Source organism: Rana temporaria, chromosome 12 (genome assembly GCF_905171775.1).
Source record: "Rana temporaria chromosome 12, aRanTem1.1, whole genome shotgun sequence".
In the NCBI taxonomy this organism is placed as follows: Eukaryota; Metazoa; Chordata; class Amphibia; order Anura; family Ranidae; genus Rana; species Rana temporaria.
The window spans coordinates 138,243,239-138,263,259 of record NC_053500.1 but is presented as its reverse complement, the minus strand read 5'-3'; the positions used below and the strand labels follow the sequence as shown (position 1 = coordinate 138,263,259).

The window sequence follows — 20,021 nt, the reverse complement described above, 5'->3', positions numbered from 1 at the left end:
CCAACCGGAGAGGACAGAGAGGAACGGACCATATGGAGACCACACTCCTCTTCTCTCCATATACACACCACACTCCTCTCCATATACACACCACACTCCTCTCCATATACACACCACACTCCTCTCCATATACACACCACACTCCTCTCCATATACACACCACACTCCTCTACTCATACACACCACACTCCTCTCCTCTCCATATACACACCACACTCCTCTCCTCATACACACCACACTCCTCTCCTCTCCATATACACACCACACTCCTCTCCTCTCCATATACACACCACACTCCTCTCCTCATACACACCACACTCCTCTCCTCATACACACCACATTCCTCTCCTCATACACACCACACTCCTCTCCTCTCCATATACACACCACACTCCTCTCCTCTCCATATACACACCACACTCCTCTCCTCATACACACCACACTCCTCTCCTCTCCATATACACACCACACTCCTCTCCATATACACACCACACTCCTCTCCTCATACACACCACACTCCTCTCCTCTCCATATAAACACCACACTCCTCTCCTCTCCATATACACACCACACTCCTCTCCTCTCCATATACACACCACACTCCTCTCCTCATACACACCACACTCCTCTCCTCATACACACCACATTCCTCTCCTCATACACACCACACTCCTCTCCTCATACACACCACACTCCTCTCCTCATACACACCACACTCCTCTCCTCTCCTCATACACACCACACTCCTCTCCTCATACACACCACACTCCTCTCCTCTCCTCTCCTCATACACACCACACTCCTCTCCATATACACACCACACTCCTCTCCTCATACACACTCCTCTCCATATACACACCACACTCCTCTCCTCTCCATATACACACACCACACTGTGTGTATATGGGGTGTGGAGGGTATGACAGTGGGTAGTATGTACAGGAGAGGAGTGTGGAGGGTATGACAGTGGGCAGTGTGTACAGGAGTGGAGTGTGGAGGGTATGACAGTGGGTAGTATGTACAGGAGAGGAGTGTGGAGGGTAGGACAGTGGGCAGTATGTACAGGAGAGGAGTGTGGAGGGTAGGACAGTGAGCAGTATGTACAGGAGAGGAATGTGGGGGGTATGACAGTGGGCCGTATGTACAGGAGAGGAGTGTGGAGGGTATGACGGTGGGCCGTATGTACAGGAGAGGAGTGTGGGGGGTATGATGGTGGGCAGTATGTACGGGAGAGGAGTGTGTGGGGGGTATGACAGTGGGCAGTGTGTACAGGAGAGGAATGTGAAGAGTATGACAGTGGGTGGTGGTATGTACAGGATGGAGTGTGGGGGGTATGTACAGGAGAGGAGTGTGGAGGGTATGACAGTGGGCAGTGTGTACAGGAGAGGAGTGTGAAGGGTATGGTAGTGGGCAGTGTGTACAGGAGAGGAGTGTGGGGGATGTCACAGTGGGCAGTATGTATAGGAGAGGAGTGTGGAGGGTATGACAGTGGGCAGTATGTACAGGAGAGGAGTGTGGAGGGTATGGCAGTGGGCAGTGTGTACAGGAGAAGAGTGTGGAGGGTATGACAGTGGGCAGTGTGTACAGGAGAAGAGTGTGGAGTGTGCGACAGTGGGCACTATGTACAGGAGAGAAGTGTGAAGGGTATGACAGTGGGCAGTATGTACAGGAGAGGAGTGTGAAGAGTATGACAGTGGGTGGCGATATGTACAGGAGAGGAGTGTGGAGGGTATGACAGTGGGCAGTATGTACAGGAGAGAAGTGTGGAGGGTATGACAGTGGGCAGTATGTACAGGAGAGGAGTGTGGAGGGGATGACAGTGAGCAGTATGTACAGGAGAGGAGTGTGGAGGGTATGAGAGTGGGCAGTATGTACAGGAGAGGAGTGTGGAGAGTATGACAGTGGGCGGTATGTACAGGAGAAGAGTGTGGAGGGTATGAGAGTGGGCAGTATGTACAGGAGAGGAGTGTGGGGGGTATGACAGTGGGCAGTGTGTACAGGAGAGGAGTGTGGAGGGTATGACAGTGGGCAGTATGTACAGGAGAAGAGTGTGGAGGGTATGGCAGTGGGCAGTGTGTACAGGAGAGGAGTGTGGAGGGTATGACGGTGGGCAGTATGTACAGGAGAGGAGTGTGGAGGGTATGACAGTGGGCGCTATGTATAGGAGAGGAGTGTGGAAGGTATGACAGTGAGCAATATGTACAGAAGAGGAGTGTGGAGGGTATGACAGTGGGCAGTATGTACAGGAGAGGAGTGTGGGGGGTATGACAGTGGGCAGTATGCACAGGAGAGGAGTGTGGAGAGTATAACAGTGGGCAGTATGTACAGGAGAGAAGTGTATGATAAAAGGCACTATGTACAGGAGAGGAGTGTGGAGGGTATGAGAGTGGGCAGTATGTACAGGAGAGGAGTGTGGGGGGTATGACAGTGGGCAGTGTGTACAGGAGAGGAGTGTGGAGGGTATGAAAGTGGGCAGTGTGTACAGGAGAGGAGTGTGGAGGGTATGACAGTGGGCAGTGTGTACAGGAGAGGAGTGTGGAGGGTATGACAGTGGGCAGTGTGTACAGGAGAGGAGTGTGGAGGGTATGACAGTGGGCAGTGTGTACAGGAGAGGAGTGTGGAGGGTATAACAGACCTAAGGTGTTGAGGTCAGGACTCTGTGCAGGTCAGTCAAGTTCCTCCACCCCAAACTCGCTCATCCATGTCTTTATGGACCTTGCGTTGTGCACTGGTGCGCAGTTATGTAGCGACAGGAAGGGGCCGTCCCCAAACTGTTCCCACAAAGTTGGGAGCATGAAATTGTCCAAAAGGTCTTTGTACGCCTTAAGGACACACTTAACCCCTTCAGCGCCCCCTCCTGGTTAACCCCTTCACTGCCAGTGTCATTTACACAGTAATCAATGCATTTTTCTAGCACTGATCGCCGTATCAATGACAATGGTCGCAAAATGGCGTCAAAAGTGTCCGAAGTGTCCGCCATAATGTCGCAGTCACGATAAGAAATCGCTGATCGCCGCCATTACTAGTAAAAAAAAAAATATTAATAAAAACGCCATTAAAACTACCCTCTATTTTGTAGACGCTATAACTTTTGCGCAAACCAATCGATAAACGCTTATTGCGATTTATTTTACCAAAAATATGTAGAAGAATACGTATCGGCTCAAACTGAGGAAAACTATTTTTTTTGGGGGGATATTTATTATTATTATTTATTTTTTTAATTGTCGCTCTATTTTTGTTTATAGCGCAAACAAAATAAAAACCGCAGAGGTGATCAAATGCCACCAAAAGAAAGCTCTATTTGTGGGGGAAAGAAGGCGCCGACGCAGCGCCGAATCGCAAAAAAGTGCTCCTGTCTTTGGGCAGCCAAATGGTCCGGGGTTTAGGTGGTTAAAAATAGTTCCTATAATTTGGTAATAAAAGTTACAGGCACATAGAGTTCAACCAATCACAGAAGACCTCCAAAAACAGAACCCCCCCCCACCTTCTACAATGAACTGTGATCGGGATTACATTCATCAACAATGAAAAATAAAAAAAATTCAGGGACGTCTCCTTGAAGCTCCCCTGGGAACGGCCGGCCACCCCGGTCCTGCCGAAGAGGCGGAAAACCCCCCGAGGCGAGCTGGTGGCGCCCGCGGCCAGAAAAACACGCTGGGCTCCGTGGCTCCACCCAGGGCACGGGTTTGAGGGCCAGTGACAAAACAAGGCAGAGAGACAGGCGGACGTCCTACCAGATGTTGCTGGTCTTGGTCTGGTCCACCACCAGGAGGTTCCCGTGTACTTCATCAATGAGCTCCGGCGCGATCCAGCGCAGAGGGACCCACAGTTGGTCGGACGTCACCAGGTAATCATCCTGCAAAACACAGAGACTCAGACAACACTGACAAGCCTTTCCTGTGCTGCTTCCTACTCGGCCCCCACCACCACCAACCAAACCTCCTCCTCCTCCTCCTCCTCCTCCTGGAGGATCAGCCGACGTCTGACTCACCCTGGTAGAGGTTAACGCCGAGTCCCCTCCTCCCCTTTGGGGCAGAGACGTGCTCTGTGATGGAACAGTGCCTCATCCTCCTCCCCTTCCTTAATCTGGCCAGCTTGGTGCCTCTGCTGGCACAAGCCGGGGGACAAGCTGGCACCGCGCCAGGGTGTTTGGTTACGGAACACGGGAGAGGCGTGCAACGTAGTAACGGGAATGTCGGAGACGGTGACAACGAGAGAAGGCGGCCTGGCGGCGTGCAGCGATCTCCAGGGACCTGGGAGCTTTTTATAGGGTTGCAAATCGGTTACAGATTATTCATTTTTAATTTGGCTTTTTATTGCGCATTTTATGTGGGTGCCTATTTGCGGTTTTTTTTTTTGCATGGAATGCATGCATGCAACGTTCTTAAAAACGCATGGCGTGTTTAGGGATACATTGTTGCACGGCCTTTTTAAGGCTCTGTTCACACCTGAGCGTAATGCAGTGACAGCTGCTGCCCCACGTTTTTCTTTTTTATTTACATTAATTTTTACTTTTTTTTTAAAAAAATACCTTTTTTTATAATTTGTTTCTACCTTTCTTTTAATTTATTTTTTTAGCTTTTTTTTATTTCTTAGCTTTTTTAAAATAATTTTTTTTAATTTTTATTTTTATTTTTTTAGCTTTTTTTTGTAGGGAAGCACCATTCATTAGGCATTTTTTTTACGTTTTTTATTTTTCTTTTAGCTTTTTTAATAATTTGTTTTTACCTTTCTTTTAATTTATTTTTTAGCTTTTTTTTATTTTTTAGCTTTTTAAAAATTATTTTTTTCAATTTTTTTTTTATAGCTTTTTTTTGTAGGGAAGCACCATTTATTAGGCATTTTTTTACGTTTTTTTATTTTTCTTTTAGCTTTTTTTATAATTTGTTTCTACCTTTCTTTTAATACATTTTTTAGCTTTTTTTTATTTTTTACCTTTTAATTATTTTTTAATTTTTTTTTTTTTTTTAGCTTTTTTTTGTAGGGAAGCACTATTCATTAGCCATTATTTTTTTACGTTTTTTATTATTCTTTTAGCTTTTTTTATAATTTGTTTTTACCTTTCTTTTAATTGTTTTTTTTAGCTTTTTTTTGTAGGGAAGCACCATTCATTAGGCATTTTTTTTTAAGTTTTTTATTTTTATTTTAGCTTTTTTTTTGTTTTTACCTTTCTTTTAATTTATTTGTTAGCTTTTTTTGTTATTTTTTTAGCTTTTTTAAATGTATTTTTTTTTTAAATTGTTTTTATTATTATTATTATTTTTTTAGCTTTTTTTTTGTAGGGAAGCACCATTCATTAGGCTGCTCGGGAGGGCGGTACTGCCTGTGTGGATAATTTTTGCACTTGGTTACGGAACACTGGAGGCGTGCAACGTAGTAACGGGAATGTCTGAGGGCGGCCTGGCGTGCAGCGATCTCCAGGGACCTGGGAGCTTTTTATAGGGTTGCAAATCGGTTACAGATTTTATTTCATTTTTAATTTGGCTTTTTATTGCGCATTTTATGTGGGTGCTAATTTGCGTATTTTTTTGCATGGAATGCATGCATGCAACGTTCTTAAAAACGCATGCAGTATTGTTAACTGGCGTGTTTAGGGATACATTGTTGCACGGTCTCTGTTCACACCTGAGCGTAAAAAAAAGCTAAAAAATAAATTAAAAAAACAAAAAAAAATTAAAAAAATAATTTTTAAAAAGCTAAAAAAATAACAAAAAAAGCTAAAAAATATAAAATAAAAGAAAGGTAAAAACAAATTATAAAAAAAAGGTGCATTTTTTTTTAAAAAAAGTAAAAAAAAAAAAAGGTAAATAAAAACGTGGTGCAGCAGCTGTCGCTTGCTGCACCACGTTTTTATTTTATTTTTTACTTTTTAATTTTTTTTTTATAATTTGTTTATAATTTGTTTTTACCTTTCTTTTGATTTTTTTTTTAGCGTTTTTGTTATTTTGGTAAAAACAAATTATAAAAAAAAGGTAAAAAAAAAAATAAAAAAATGTAAAGAAAAAAAGAAAAACGTGGTGCAGCAGCTATCGCTGCTGCATCACGTTTTTATTTTTTTATTTACATAGGGCCAGATTCACATAGAACTACGGCGGCGTAACGTATCATAGATACGTTACACCGCCGCAAGTTTTCATCGCAAGTGAATGATTCACAAAGCACTTGCGATGAAAACTACGCCGGCGCAAGGCGGGCCAATTCAAATGGGCGTGAGCCATTTAAATTAGGCGCGCTCCCACGCCGGACCTACTGCGCATGCTCCGTTTCCTAATTCCCGTCATGCTTTGCGCGCCGTGACGTAATTTTTCGAACGGCGACGCGCGTAGCGTAATTCCACATTCCCGGACGGCTTACGCAAACGGCGTTGATTTTTACATTTCGACGCGGGAACGACGGCCATACTTTAGACAGCAATACGCTTGCTGACTAAAGTTAGGGCACCTAAAACGACGACTAACTTTGCGACGGGAAACTAGACTAGACGTAGCGAACGTGAAAATCCGTCGTGGGTCCGCCGTAACTTCTAATTTGCATACCCGACGCTGGTTTACGACGCGAACTCCCCCCAGCGGCGGCCGCGGTACTGCATCCTAAGATCCGACAGTGTAAGTCCATTACACCTGTCGGATCTTCTGCCTATCTATGCGTAACTGATTCTATGAATCAGTCGCATAGTTAGAAACAGAGATACGACGGCGTATCAGGAGAAACGCCATTGTATCTCTTTTGTGAATCTGGCCCATATTTTTTTTACTTAAAAAAAAAAATTATAATATGTTTTTACCTTTCTTTTAATTAATGTTTAGCTGTTTTTGTTATTTTTTTAGCTTTTTTTAAATTATTTTTTTCAAATTTTTTTGTTTTTGCTTTTTTTTTTGTAGGGAAGCACCATTCATTAGGCTGCATTCGTATAACTGAATTTGCATTGCATTAGTGTGAGCCAGCCCCTTAGGCTCCGGGTGTACTGGGAATCGCGCGGTTCTGCCCGCAGCTCCAGAATCGTGACAAAAAAAAAAACGGGGATGCGTTTACAATGTCATTCTTTCTCAATGGCACCCTAAAAAGCAGTGCGATTTTGCTGCGATTGTCGAAGAAAAAAAAATGTGCTACAATAGCAGCAAAAAAACGCAACACAAATCTTGGCACAGAGGCCAGGAGCATTTTTTGTTGCGGTTTTTTTTTGCTGCGATTTTAACGCGTTTTGTTTCTCGACAATCACAGCAAAAAAAATAAATAAATAAATAAAACCCCCCGCGTTTAGGGTGCCATTGAGAAAGAATGGCATTGTAAACACATCCCCGTTTTGTCGTGGAGTCCTGGGCAGGATCGCGCGATTCAAGTGCACTCAGATGCGAACGGAGCCTAAGGGGTCCGGTTCAAACTAACGCAAGGTCAGACATCGCATGCGACTCGCACGGCACTGCTGTGCAGATCACATGCGACGTCTATGCGATGCAAATTTAGTTATATAGATTGAATGGCTGAATTTGCATCGCATTCGGACCCAAAATCGCGCAGGAATGCTTTTCTCGGTCCGCACGGCGTGTTCACACCCACGCGATGCGAATTGACATTTCGCACTGCGATCTGCCAACCGATCTGGAGTTGTCATTAACTTTCTATCGACACCCGTAGCGGCTCGCATAGAGCAGTGTGAACTGCCAGCGGGCGACAATGCGACCTGCTCTTGATTCGCAGGGTCTCCCGCACGGCACCAGTGTGAACCCAAGCCTGAGGCTGGCGCGGTGCGGGAAACCCTGCGAATCCAGTGCGGGTTCATCACTCATCAGAGAGCATTTAACAGGCAGTGAGAAGGCGTTGCCTCACCTCCCCCACTTCCTGTTTTTAACTCCTTGAACCCCACACCACAACCACATTGCAGGGCACCCTCGCTCGGGTGGGCGGTACTGCCTGTGTGGATAATTTTTGCACTTGGCTAATCCCCCCCCCCCCCCTCCCCCGGTACATTTGTATTATAAGGGGAAACAACAGGGGGAGGGGGGGCAGTAAAAACACAGCTCAACTGTAAGTGAGGTTTGGACATGTGTCTAATCCTGCCACACCTCAGAAAAAAAGCAATCTGCATTCGGATTGCTTTTCAGAGGCGATTGCCAGCCGGTGAGGGGACAACGTGGCCCCTCCTCACTTCCTGTTTTAGCCCCATTTTTTTTTTATTTTGCGGAACAAACACGCCCTCCGCGACGGAGAGTTTGCACAGCACCTCCCCATTCGTTTGAATGGGTCACATGCAGCGAAACTTGCCACCGATCACATATGAATACCCCCCATCCACTGCCATAGCAGCTTTAAGGGGGAGGTGGTAAAAACACAGCTCAATCTTTTTATTTTGTTTTTTAATTATTTTTTTTTTTGCATTACACTTGTAAGGGGCCCGGTGGTCTCCAGAGCCCCTTACAGGCCCAGCTGGCCCCCCTCACGTTTTTTCTTTTTGCATTACACCTGTAAGGGGCCCGGTGGTCTCCAGGGCCCCTTACAGGCTCGGCTGGCCCCCCTCACATTTTTTTTTTGCATTACACCTGTAAGGGGCCCGGTGGTCTCCAGGGCCCCTTACAGGCTCGGCTGGCCCCCCTCACATTTTTTTTTTGCATTACATCTGTAAGGGGCCCGGTGGTCTCCAGAGCCCCTTACAGGCCCAGCTGGCCCCCCTCACGTTTTTTTTTTGCATTACATCTGTAAGGGGCCCGGTGGTCTCCAGGGCCCCTTACAGGCTCGGCTGGCCCCCCTCACATTTTTTTTTTGCATTACACCTGTAAGGGGCCCCAGGCTTATTACGGCGGTGGTAAAACTTAACCAGCGTGCCGTTTTCGTCGGGCGGTGCCGCCGAATAGGACTTTTGCATTTCATTGAGGGGAGGGGGGGGGGGTCACACCATTCATGTGATTGCGGCGCAGCAATTAGCAGGTTAAATCAGGAGGTGAGGAGGCAACATATCTCCTCCTTTATCGCCTGTCAAACACTGCTGGAAAAGCTGAAAAAGAGCGGATCGCTTTTCGGAGGAGCCGCCGCGGTTAATGATGGGATGTGGGGTTCCAGCACCTTGTAGCGCTCGACCCCTTTACATTACACAGCACCCCACAGTTTGTTACACAGACCCCCCCTCCTAACAGTTCTGGACCCCCTGCGTGTTACACAGACCTCCCTACAGTACAGACCCCCTCCCTACAGTACAGACCCCTCTGCAATACAGACCCCCTCCCTACAATACAGACCCCCTCCTACAGCACAGACCCCCTCCCTACAGTACAGACCCCCTCCCTTCAGTACAGACCCCTCTGCAATACAGACCCCCTCCCTACAATACAGACCCCCTCCCTACAGCACAGACCCCCTCCCTACAGCACAGACCCCCTCCCTACAGCACAGACCCCCTCCCTACAGCACAGACCCCCTCCCTACAGCACAGACCCCCTCCCTACAGTACAGACCCCCTCCCTTCAGTACAGACCCCCTCCCTTCAGTACAGACCCCTCTGCAATACAGACCCCCTCCCTACAATACAGACCCCCTCCCTACAGTACAGACCCCCTCCCTACAGTACAGACCCCCTCCCTACAGTACAGACCCCCTCCCTACAGTACAGACCCCCTCCCTACAATACAGACCCCCCTTCCTACAATACAGACCCCCCTTCCTACAATACAGACCCCCCTTCCTACAGCACAGACCCCCTCCCTACAGTACAGACCCCCTCTGCAATACAGACCCCCCTCCCTACAATACAGACCCCCCTTCCTACAATACAGACCCCCCTTCCTACAATACAGACCCCCTCCCTACAGTACAGACCCCCTCCCTACAGCACAGACCCCCTCCCTACAGCACAGACCCCCCTCCCTACAATACAGACCCCCTCCCTACAGTACAGACCCCCTCCCTACAGTACAGACCCCCTCCCTACAGTACAGACCCCCTCTGCAATACAGACCCCCCTCCCTGCAATACAGACCCCCCTCCCTACAATACAGACCCCCCTTCCTACAATACAGACCCCCCTCCCTACAATACAGACCCCCCTCCCTACAATACAGACCCCCCTCCCTACAATACAGACCCCCCTTCCTACAATACAGACCCCCCTCTCTACAATACAGACCCCCCTCCCTACAATACAGACCCCCCTCCCTACAATACAGACCCCCCTCCCTACAATACAGACCCCCCTCCCTACAATACAGACCCCCCTCCCTACAATACAGACCCCCCTCCCTACAATACAGACCCCCCTCCCTACAATACAGACCCCCCTCCCTACAATACAGACCCCCCTCCCTACAATACAGACCCCCCTCCCTACAATACAGACCCCCCTCCCTACAATACAGACCCCCCTTCCTACAATACAGACCCCCTCCCTACAGTACAGACCCCCTCCCTACAGCACAGACCCCCTCCCTACAGCACAGACCCCCCTCCCTACAATACAGACCCCCTCCCTACAGTACAGACCCCCTCCCTACAGTACAGACCCCCTCCCTACAGTACAGACCCCCTCTGCAATACAGACCCCCCTCCCTGCAATACAGACCCCCCTCCCTACAATACAGACCCCCCTTCCTACAATACAGACCCCCCTCCCTACAATACAGACCCCCCTCCCTACAATACAGACCCCCCTCCCTACAATACAGACCCCCCTTCCTACAATACAGACCCCCCTCTCTACAATACAGACCCCCCTCCCTACAGTACAGACCCCCTTCCTGCAATACAGACCCCCTCTGCAATACAGCCCATACAGCCCCCCCCCCCCCCTAAATTACAGAGACGTGACCTGCGGCCCACGGCCCACCGGGCATATGCCTGATAACAGGGATCTCAAACTGGTTGCGAAACTACAAGTCCCATGAGGCATTGCAGGGCTGACAGTTACAAAGCCTGACTCTCTCAGGCAGAGGCATGATGGGACTTGCAACCAGTTTGAGACCCCTGGTTTATAAGATACAGGCTTGGGCAATGAGGCTGGGGGCACTAATCCCCCCCCCCCCCCAGCAGTCGCCATTTTTTATCCCACTTTGAACTTGCCTCTGGATTGGTGAATAGCGGCTGCTATTTAATAGATGCATTTCTACTTACCCGATATTTGGAATGGGCCACCCCGTAGTCACCGATTTTCACCGTCATATCGGCGGCCAGGAGACAGTTGCGCAGGGCGAGGTCGCTGAGTATTGGAAGGAAGGAAGACTGTGTGAGACAAGCAGAACTCTATACAAGGCGGACTTACTGTACACCCCACCGCAGAGGAGATCCCCCCCCGGCAAGTCACAAAACACTTCACCTGTCATAGGGGTGCGTTTATAAACAACATTTGCAAAGCCATTTGGCCAGTGACAGTTCATGTACATTCCTTATGAATGGGGCAAATAACAAATGCTATTAGGCAATTTTCCTGTGCTGGTCGAATGTTTTTCATCGATTTAAAATGCATGTGGCCACTAGAATTTTCTACATCTCGCAGCACCATCTAGTGGCAAAAGTCTGTATTTTCCATTTTAGTTAAATGAAAAACATTCAAAAATATATATATAGTTTTTTTTATAAAACACTCCATAAATCTATTTCTGTTTAATCGAAGCACAAGATTTCCCAGTACTTCCCGGGGGGGTGGAGCTTCCATCACATTGTCTATAATGTCCTGTACCCTCTGCATGTTACACAGACCTATCTACAGTACAGAAGCCCTCCCTACAGTACAGACCCCCTCCCTACAGTACAGACCCCCTCCCTACAGTACAGACCCCCTCCCTACAGTACAGACCCCCTCCCTACAGTACAGACCCCCTCCCTACAGTACAGACCCCCTCCCTACAGCACAGACCCCCTCCCTACAGCACAGACCCCCTCCCTGACCTCAACTCTACTTGTCACCTTTGGGGTGAATTGGAACATTTTGCTGCCTATGGCCAGTAGAGCAGGTACTGATGTTGGATGAGAAGACCTGACTTACCATCAGTGTTCCAATCCATCTCAGTAATGGTAAGGGCAGATAGGGATGTTCCAATAGTAGGGTTTAGGTCAGGGCTCTGTGCAGGACACTCCAGTTCCTCCATGTCCTCAAACCTACTGAACACCTTTGGTATGAGAAGACCTCATACCAAAGGTCTTCCAAAAGTAGCGGTGAGGCAGAGGCGTTGCTAGGGGGGTGCGGGGGGTGCGGTCCGCACCGGGTGACACCCGCTAGAGGGGTGACACCATCCCGTTATTTTATTTATTTATTTTTTTGAGCTGACATGCCTAGCCTGCCCTGTATCACCCAGCCTGCCCTGTACCACCCCAGCCTGCCCTGTACCACCCCAGCCTGCCCTGTACCACCCCAGCCTGCCCTATACCACCCCAGCCTGCCCTGTACCACCACAGCCTGCCCTGTACCACCCCAAACTTTCCCATGCCACCCCAACTTGCCATGTGCCACCCTAACTTGCCCAGTACCACCCCAATCTGCCCTATACCACCATAACTTGCCCTATACCACCCCAACCTGCCCAAAGCCATCCCAACTTGCCCTATGCCACCCTAACTTGCACTATACCACCCCAACCTGCCCTGTACCACCCTAACTTGCCCTATACCACCCCAACCTGCCCTATGCAACCCTAACTTGCCCTATACCACCCCAAACTACCCTATATCACCCCAACATGCCCTATACCACCTTAACCTGTCCTATACCACCCCACTACACCAACCTGCCACTATACCACTCTATACTACCCTAACCTGCCACTATACTGCCCTATACTATCATTTACAGGGGCTGGTTTGGGGTGCGCCCCGTGCGCTGCCTGCTTGGTGCTGGGCAGCCTAGACAGAGGGGGGGGGTGACACCACGTTTTACCGCACCGGGAGACACCAACCCTAGTGACGCCACTGCGGTGAGGTCAGGGCTCTGTGCAGGACACTCCGGTTCCTCCACACCAAAACTGGTCACACCAGGAACAGAAAAGGGGTCTTCACTAAACTGGTTGCACAATTGTCTAGAATGTCTTTGTATGATGGAGGATTACCAGGACCCCTCACTGGAAGCACTTGAACCCCCATCACATCTGAGGCCATGTAGTGTAACTTTGTTCATCTTCCCTCCTTTGAGGAGAACACAATGAGTGCTAATTGGTTATTTCATCAGCAAAACAAATCTCCTCTTCCATTAAACTGCTCTTCTCCTTTACGTGTGTGGCGTAGGGATTAGCGCATCTGGTAGGCTGCTAATGTTAATAAGCCGATTACAGCTCTGATGTCACTCGGTAATAATAAGAGACGTGTAGAAAGAGTCACATTGCTGTCCGGGAGGCCAGGAGCTTTGCGTGCCGCCTGCAACAAAATCACTGATGCTGGAGCCTGCATGTCCCACTCAGTCAGCATCAGGATATTGTTCCAGGGGACAAACCGAGAGAGGCGTCCAGAGATGTGCCGGGGAACGCCGGCTGTGGCGGGAGAGCGCCCAATGTTGGGAAGAGATAAATATACAAGGCAAAGGAGATAAAAGAAAGGCAAACAAAACATAAACACATAAGTAACTGCACAATATCAGATCTATGATGGCGGCGAGGAAGGGGGGGGGGTCAGGGGGGTGGGGTTCTGAAACAAGAAACATAATGTTTATAAATTGAATGGACATTAAAAAAAAGTTATGCAAGAGAGAGAAAAAAAAAAAAAAAAAGGGAAAAAATTAAATATATGCTATAAAAGAAGACGTTCTAAAAAAGAAAAAAAAAATTATATAAAAAAATGTAAAAGATAAATTGAATGGGCATAAAAAAAGTTATGTAAGAGAGAAAAAAAAAAAAGGGAAAAAATAAAATATGTTATAAAAGAAGACGTTCTAAAAAAGAAAAAAATAATATTATATAAAAAAATGTAAAAGAAAAATTGAATGGGCATAAAAAAAAGTTATGTAGGAGAGAAAAAAAAGGGATAAAATATGTTAGAAAAGAAGACGTTCTAAAAAAGAAAAAAAAAATATTATATAAAAAAAAAATGTAAAAGAAAAATTAAAAATTGAATGGGCATAAAAAAAAAGTTATGTAAGAGAGGGAAAAAATAAAATATGTTGTAAAAGAAGACGTTCAAAAAAAGAAAAAATATATATTATATAAAAAAATGTAAAAGAAAAATTGAATGGGCATAAAAAAAGTTATGTAAGAGTGTAAAAAAAAGGGAAAAAATTAAATATGTTATAAAAGAAGACGTTCTAAAAAAAAAAAAGATTATATTAAAATTTAAAAGCAAAATTGAATGGGCATAAAAAAAGTTATGCAAGAGAGAAAAAAAGAGAAAAAAAAAAAAGGGGGGAAAAAATTAAATATGTTATGAAAGAATGTCTAAAAAAATACATTTATATAAAAAATGTTATGAAAAAAGCAAGAAAAAAAAAAAGAAGATCACATGGGACATGGAAAAAATATGAAATTAGGAAAATGAAGGGAGAATTAAAAAAAGGATGGCGATAGAAGAGAGAATAAATGAAGGGAAAAAAAGGAGCATGAAACAAAATACTGGAATTTTTTTTATGTTAATAAAAAAAAAATAATAATAATAAAAAATGTATACAAATAATATTAATGATAAAAATAATGTATAAAGAGAAATAATAATAAGAAAGTTCTTCAAAACGTTTCCACACTTTTTTTTATTTCTCATTTTATTAAGAATTAAATATTTTTTAGATATTACGTACATTTTTATATTGCAGTATGTTTTTTTGATCATTTTTGGCATATGTATGCTATCAATTGTATAATTTGTGTATGAAAATTTAAAATAAAACTAGATTAATTAAAAAAAATAATGAAAAAAACAAAAATTACATCAATTTTCATCATAGTCGCCTTTCCTTTGCGATGCATTTTTCCCAGCATCATTGCATTTTTTTAATGCCATTAGCAAAACTCCTCCTGCCTTCACTGTTTGTAACGAAAGTATAAAAGTGTGAAAACTTTTTGAAGACCCCCTCGTAATATAGGAATAAATATTATTATTTGTATATATTATCATTATTAATAATAATATAAATGAATAATAATAGTATAATAATAATAATATTTGTTTATACTTCTATGTAAAAAAAAAATATATATATATTTTTTGTATATATAATATATACACACACACACACACACACACACACACACACACATATATATATATATATTTTTTTTTACATAGAAGTATAAACAAATATTATTATTTTTTGTATATATTATTATTATTAATAGTAGAAATAAATAATAATAATATTTGTTTATACTTCTATGTAAAAAAAAAATATATATATATTTTTTGTATATATAATATATACACACACACACACATATATATTATTATATGTGTGTGTATATATTATATATACAAAAAATATATATATATTTTTTTTTACATAGAAGTATAAACAAATATTATTATTATTTATTTCTACTATTAATAATAATAATATATACAAAAAATAATAATTTATTTCTATAGATTATATTTTTAAGTATATTTTATATTTTAAAGTATATTAATTTTCTATGTGTATGTATGTATATATGTGTATATTTCTTTTTCTTGGTAAAAAGAAAGTACAGTGGTAAAAAAAAGAAATGATGCAAAAAATAATAATAATAATCATAATAACAAGATAATTAAAAAATTTTTTTTTTTTTTAAATTAAATAAGAAATTACGCAAAGAAAATATATATATATATATATATATATATATATATATATAATATATATATATGATAGATAGATATAGATATGTATTATAAAAATGCATATATAATAAATATATTTTAAAATATAATCTCTAAAATAATAATATAAATATACAAGGGATAGAACATTTCCCTTAGGCTACCATTTACAGTTCTGACACACCCCACTTGTTCTAGACGGTGGGGTTGGAATACTTGCAGGCTTGATAACCATTTTGTACTTATGGTAAATCTATATGCCTTGGAATTTCGCAAAAAACATTTGTTGTTATGTTTTCACTGTATGCATTGTTCTACGTAATCTAAATAAAAAAATCTTTTTGGTGGAAAAAATAAATAAAAAATGCAAGGGATCCTATTACATTACACAAAAATAAAAAAATGAATAAACAGAAAAATAAAAATGGGAAAAAAATTATAAAGAAATTAATGTAAAAATGGGGTAGGCATGAAAAAAAAAAAAAAAGATACATGCGGAAATAGAAGGGTTAATTAAAAAAGTACAGAGGTTTTCTTGTTAAAAAAAAAAAAAAAAAGTACAGTGGTAAAAAAAAGAAATGATGCAAAAAATAATAATAATAATAACAAGATAATTCTTTAAAAAAAATAATAATAATAATAATAATAATAAGATAATTCTTTAAAAAAAAAATTTTTTTTTAAATTAAATGAAAAATGACGCCAAGAATAAAAAAATAGCAGAAAAGGCAAAAGAAAAGAAAGATACAAAAATAAAGATCAAATAAGATTATTAAGGTACTTATATAGGGCCGTCAATTTACGCAGCGAGATAACCACGAACATAATAAGCGGCACAACCCTGAGGCTCCTCCTCCTGACCTGTGTGTGAAGTTGTTCTTGTGTAGGTGGAGCAGCCCGCAGCACACTTCGCAGCCTATCCTCTGCAGGGTCAGGGGGTCCGGCGCGGTGGACTCGGAGGCCGCACAGCTCTGCAGATATTCCTTCAGGTCCCCCTGGAAATACGAAGATCGGTGTAAGTCTATGGATGCCATTGCAGGTGATGGGAAATCTGCGGGGTCGTTGGCATGTCGGGGGGGGACCAGATCTCTGAAGCTCCGCCCACTCAGTGCCCCAAATATGTGGATAAACTGCACAGAAAAACAAAAAAGACTAGCCACAACCAGCCTAAATAATATCGCGGTACTGTCCCTTTAAAGGAACAGCACTGGATGATCAATTCCCAGCAGCACCGCTATCAATATATTAGATAATCGAAGGTGGACGGAGCTCAGGTTCAGGGGGAGGGGGTGACTATATTGGCGCCTAGGTCTCTTCGCCAATGGGTGCTCGCCACTTACCAGGGGGCAGAACTCCATCACCAGCAGGTAGGGGGTGATCTCCGTACATTGCACCAGGCACTGAAGAAGGTTGGGGTGCTGGAGGACTCTGAGGACAGAAAAGATACAATTTATATAAATACCGATCAATAATTGGGGCTCATTCACATCACTGGCGCTGCGGAAACCGCGAGCCAAACGAACGTCAACGCACATTCTTGCGCATCGGAGCGCACAGCGCACGTCACTGCGAACAATGAAAAACGCACCTATTTTTTTACCGTCAGTGTACATTACGTTCATTTTAAAAAAAAGGGCGCCAAACGCGGCACGTCAACGCGCCGAAATGTGTGAATGGCTCCTCTAAGAGAAATTGTATATTTGATTATTAAAGGATCACTCTACCAAAAAGTGATCATTTGTAGGTGGAGCCACAGATACTCCAACAGCAAGATCTACTGCCCACAGCTTCTGACTCTGCCCCTCCACCTCAAGCTTTGGGTATCCAGGAAGGATGGTGGGAACCCCTCATAACGGGCACAGCGGGTGTACAGACCCGGGAACTCAGCACAGGGATGGTGGGAACCCCTCATAACGGGCACAGCGGGTGTACAGACCCGGGAACTCAGCACAGGGATGGTGGGAAACCCTCATAACGGGCACAGCGGGTGTACAGACCCGGGAACTCAGCACAGGGATGGTGGGAACCCCTCATAATGGGCACAGCAGGTGTACAGACCCGGGAACTCCACACAGGGATGGTTTGAACCCCTTATAATGGGCACATTAGGTGTACAGACCCGGGAACTCAGCACAGGGATGGTTTGAACCCCTTATAATGGGCACATTAGGTGTACAGACCCGGGAACTCAGCACAGGGATGGTGGGAACCCCTCATAACGGGCACAGCGGGTGTACAGACCCGGGAACTCAGCACAGGGATGGTGGGACCCCTCATAATGGGCACAGCAGGTGTACAGACCCGGAACTCAGCACAGGGATGGTGGGAACCCCTCATAATGGGCACAGCAGGTGTACAGACCCAGGGACTCAGCACAGGGATGGTGGGAACCCCTCATAACGGGCACAGCGGGTGTACAGACCCGGGAACTCAGCACAGGGATGGTGAGAACCCTTCATAATGGGCACAGCAGGTGTACAGACCCAGTAACTCGGCACAGGGATGGTGGGAACCCCTCATAATGGGTACAGCAGGTGTACAGACCTGGGAACTCAGCACAGGGATGGTGGGAACTCCTCATAATGGGCACAGCGGGTGTACAGACTCAGGAACTCAGCACAGGGATGGTGGGAACCTCTCATAATGGGCATAGCAGGTGTACAGACCCGGGAACTCGGCACAGGGATGGTGGGAACCCCTCATAATGGGCACAGCGGGTGGACAGACCTGGGAGCACAGGGATGGTGGGAACCCCTCATAATGGGTACAGCAGGTGTACAGACCTTGGAACTCAGCACAGGGATGGTGGGAACCCCTCATAATGGGCATAGCAGGTGTACAGACCCGGGAACTCGGCACAGGGATGGTGGGAACCCCTCATAATGGGCACAGCGGGTGGACAGACCTGGGAGCACAGGGATGGTGGGAACCCCTCATAATGGGTACAGCAGGTGTACAGACCCGGGAACTCCGCACAGGGATGGTGGGAACCCCTCATAATGGGTACAGCAGGTGTACAGACCTTGGAACTCAGCACAGGGATGGTGGGAACCCCTCATAATGGGTACAGCAGGTGTACAGACCCGGGAACTCCGCACAGGGATGGTGGGAACCCCTCATAATGGGCACAGCGGGGGGTACAGACCCGGGAACTCAGCACAGGGATGGTGGGAACCCCTCATAATGGGTACAGCGGGTGTACAGACCCGGGAACTCAGCACAGGGATGGTGAGAACCCTTCATAATGGGCACAGCAGGTGTACAGACCCAGTAACTCGGCACAGGGATGGTGGGAACCCCTCATAATGGGTACAGCAGGTGTACAGACCTGGGAACTCAGCACAGGGATGGTGGGAACTCCTCATAATGGGTACAGCAGGTGTACAGACCCGGGAACTCCGCACAGGGATGGTGGGAACCCCTCATAATGGGCACAGCGGGGGGTACAGACCCGGGAACTCAGCACAGGGATGGTGGGAACCCCTCATAATGGGTACAGCGGGTGTACAGACCCGGGAACTCAGCACAGGGATGGTGAGAACCCTTCATAATGGGCACAGCAGGTGTACAGACCCAGTAACTCGGCACAGGGATGGTGGGAACCCCTCATAATGGGTACAGCAGGTGTACAGACCTGGGAACTCAGCACAGGGATGGTGGGAACTCCTCATAATGGGTACAGCAGGTGTACAGACCCGGGAACACAGCACAGGGATGGTGGGAACCCCTCATAATGGGCACAGCGGGGGGTACAGACCCGGGAACTCAGCACAGGGATGGTGGGAACCCCTCATAATGGGTACAGCGGGTGTACAGACCTGGGAACTTAGCACAGGGATGGTGGACACTCCTTATAATGGGCACATCAGGTGTACAGACCCGGCAACCCCTCATAATGGGCACAGTAGGTGTACAAACCAGGGAACTCAGTACAGGGATGGTGGGAACCCCTCATAATGGTACAGACACGGCAACTTACAGAAGAGACTGTTGGGGGTTTAATCCTTCAGCAAGCACTGACATATAAGGTAGGTAGGTTGGTAGGTAGGTAGCCTGTGCTGTTGTATCAGGTTGCAGTCTGCACACACTGCCAGTTGTTGTTTTCAGTCACTGACAGGTCAGTCACGAGTCTCTGGGATTCCCTCACCTTTACCTGTCTCTGCTTTCTATAACCTGAAGCTTTATAAGCACACAGCGGGGGAGGGGACGCGTCTTCGCCGTCTGGTATGCGCCTATTACTCTAAACTATGCAGAGTGTCAGGATCCGAGTCTGCAGAGCAGGAACCGAAAATACCCAACATGGGGCAGAGACTCTGCAGAGGGCAGTT

At 45.4% G+C, this 20,021-nt stretch overlaps 1 protein-coding gene across 5 annotated transcripts in view; it reads right to left on the bottom strand.

Annotated features, from left to right (window-relative positions):
• Window positions 1–20,021, bottom strand: part of AATK (apoptosis associated tyrosine kinase) — a 64,653-nt gene that overhangs the window by 20,471 nt on the left and 24,161 nt on the right. For all 5 annotated transcript variants that reach the window (XR_005744497.1, XR_005744498.1, XR_005744499.1 and 2 more), the window contains exons 5-8: window positions 17,034–17,121; window positions 16,555–16,688; window positions 11,098–11,182; window positions 3,738–3,859 (exon numbers count right to left, since the gene is read on the bottom strand). Coding sequence is in view for 1 of the 5 variants with exons in the window: in XM_040330943.1 (XP_040186877.1) it covers window positions 3,738–3,859; window positions 11,098–11,182; window positions 16,555–16,688; window positions 17,034–17,121 (429 nt within the window). In the remaining 4 variants the exon portion in view is untranslated. The remainder of the gene's footprint in view (window positions 1–3,737; window positions 3,860–11,097; window positions 11,183–16,554; window positions 16,689–17,033; window positions 17,122–20,021) is intronic.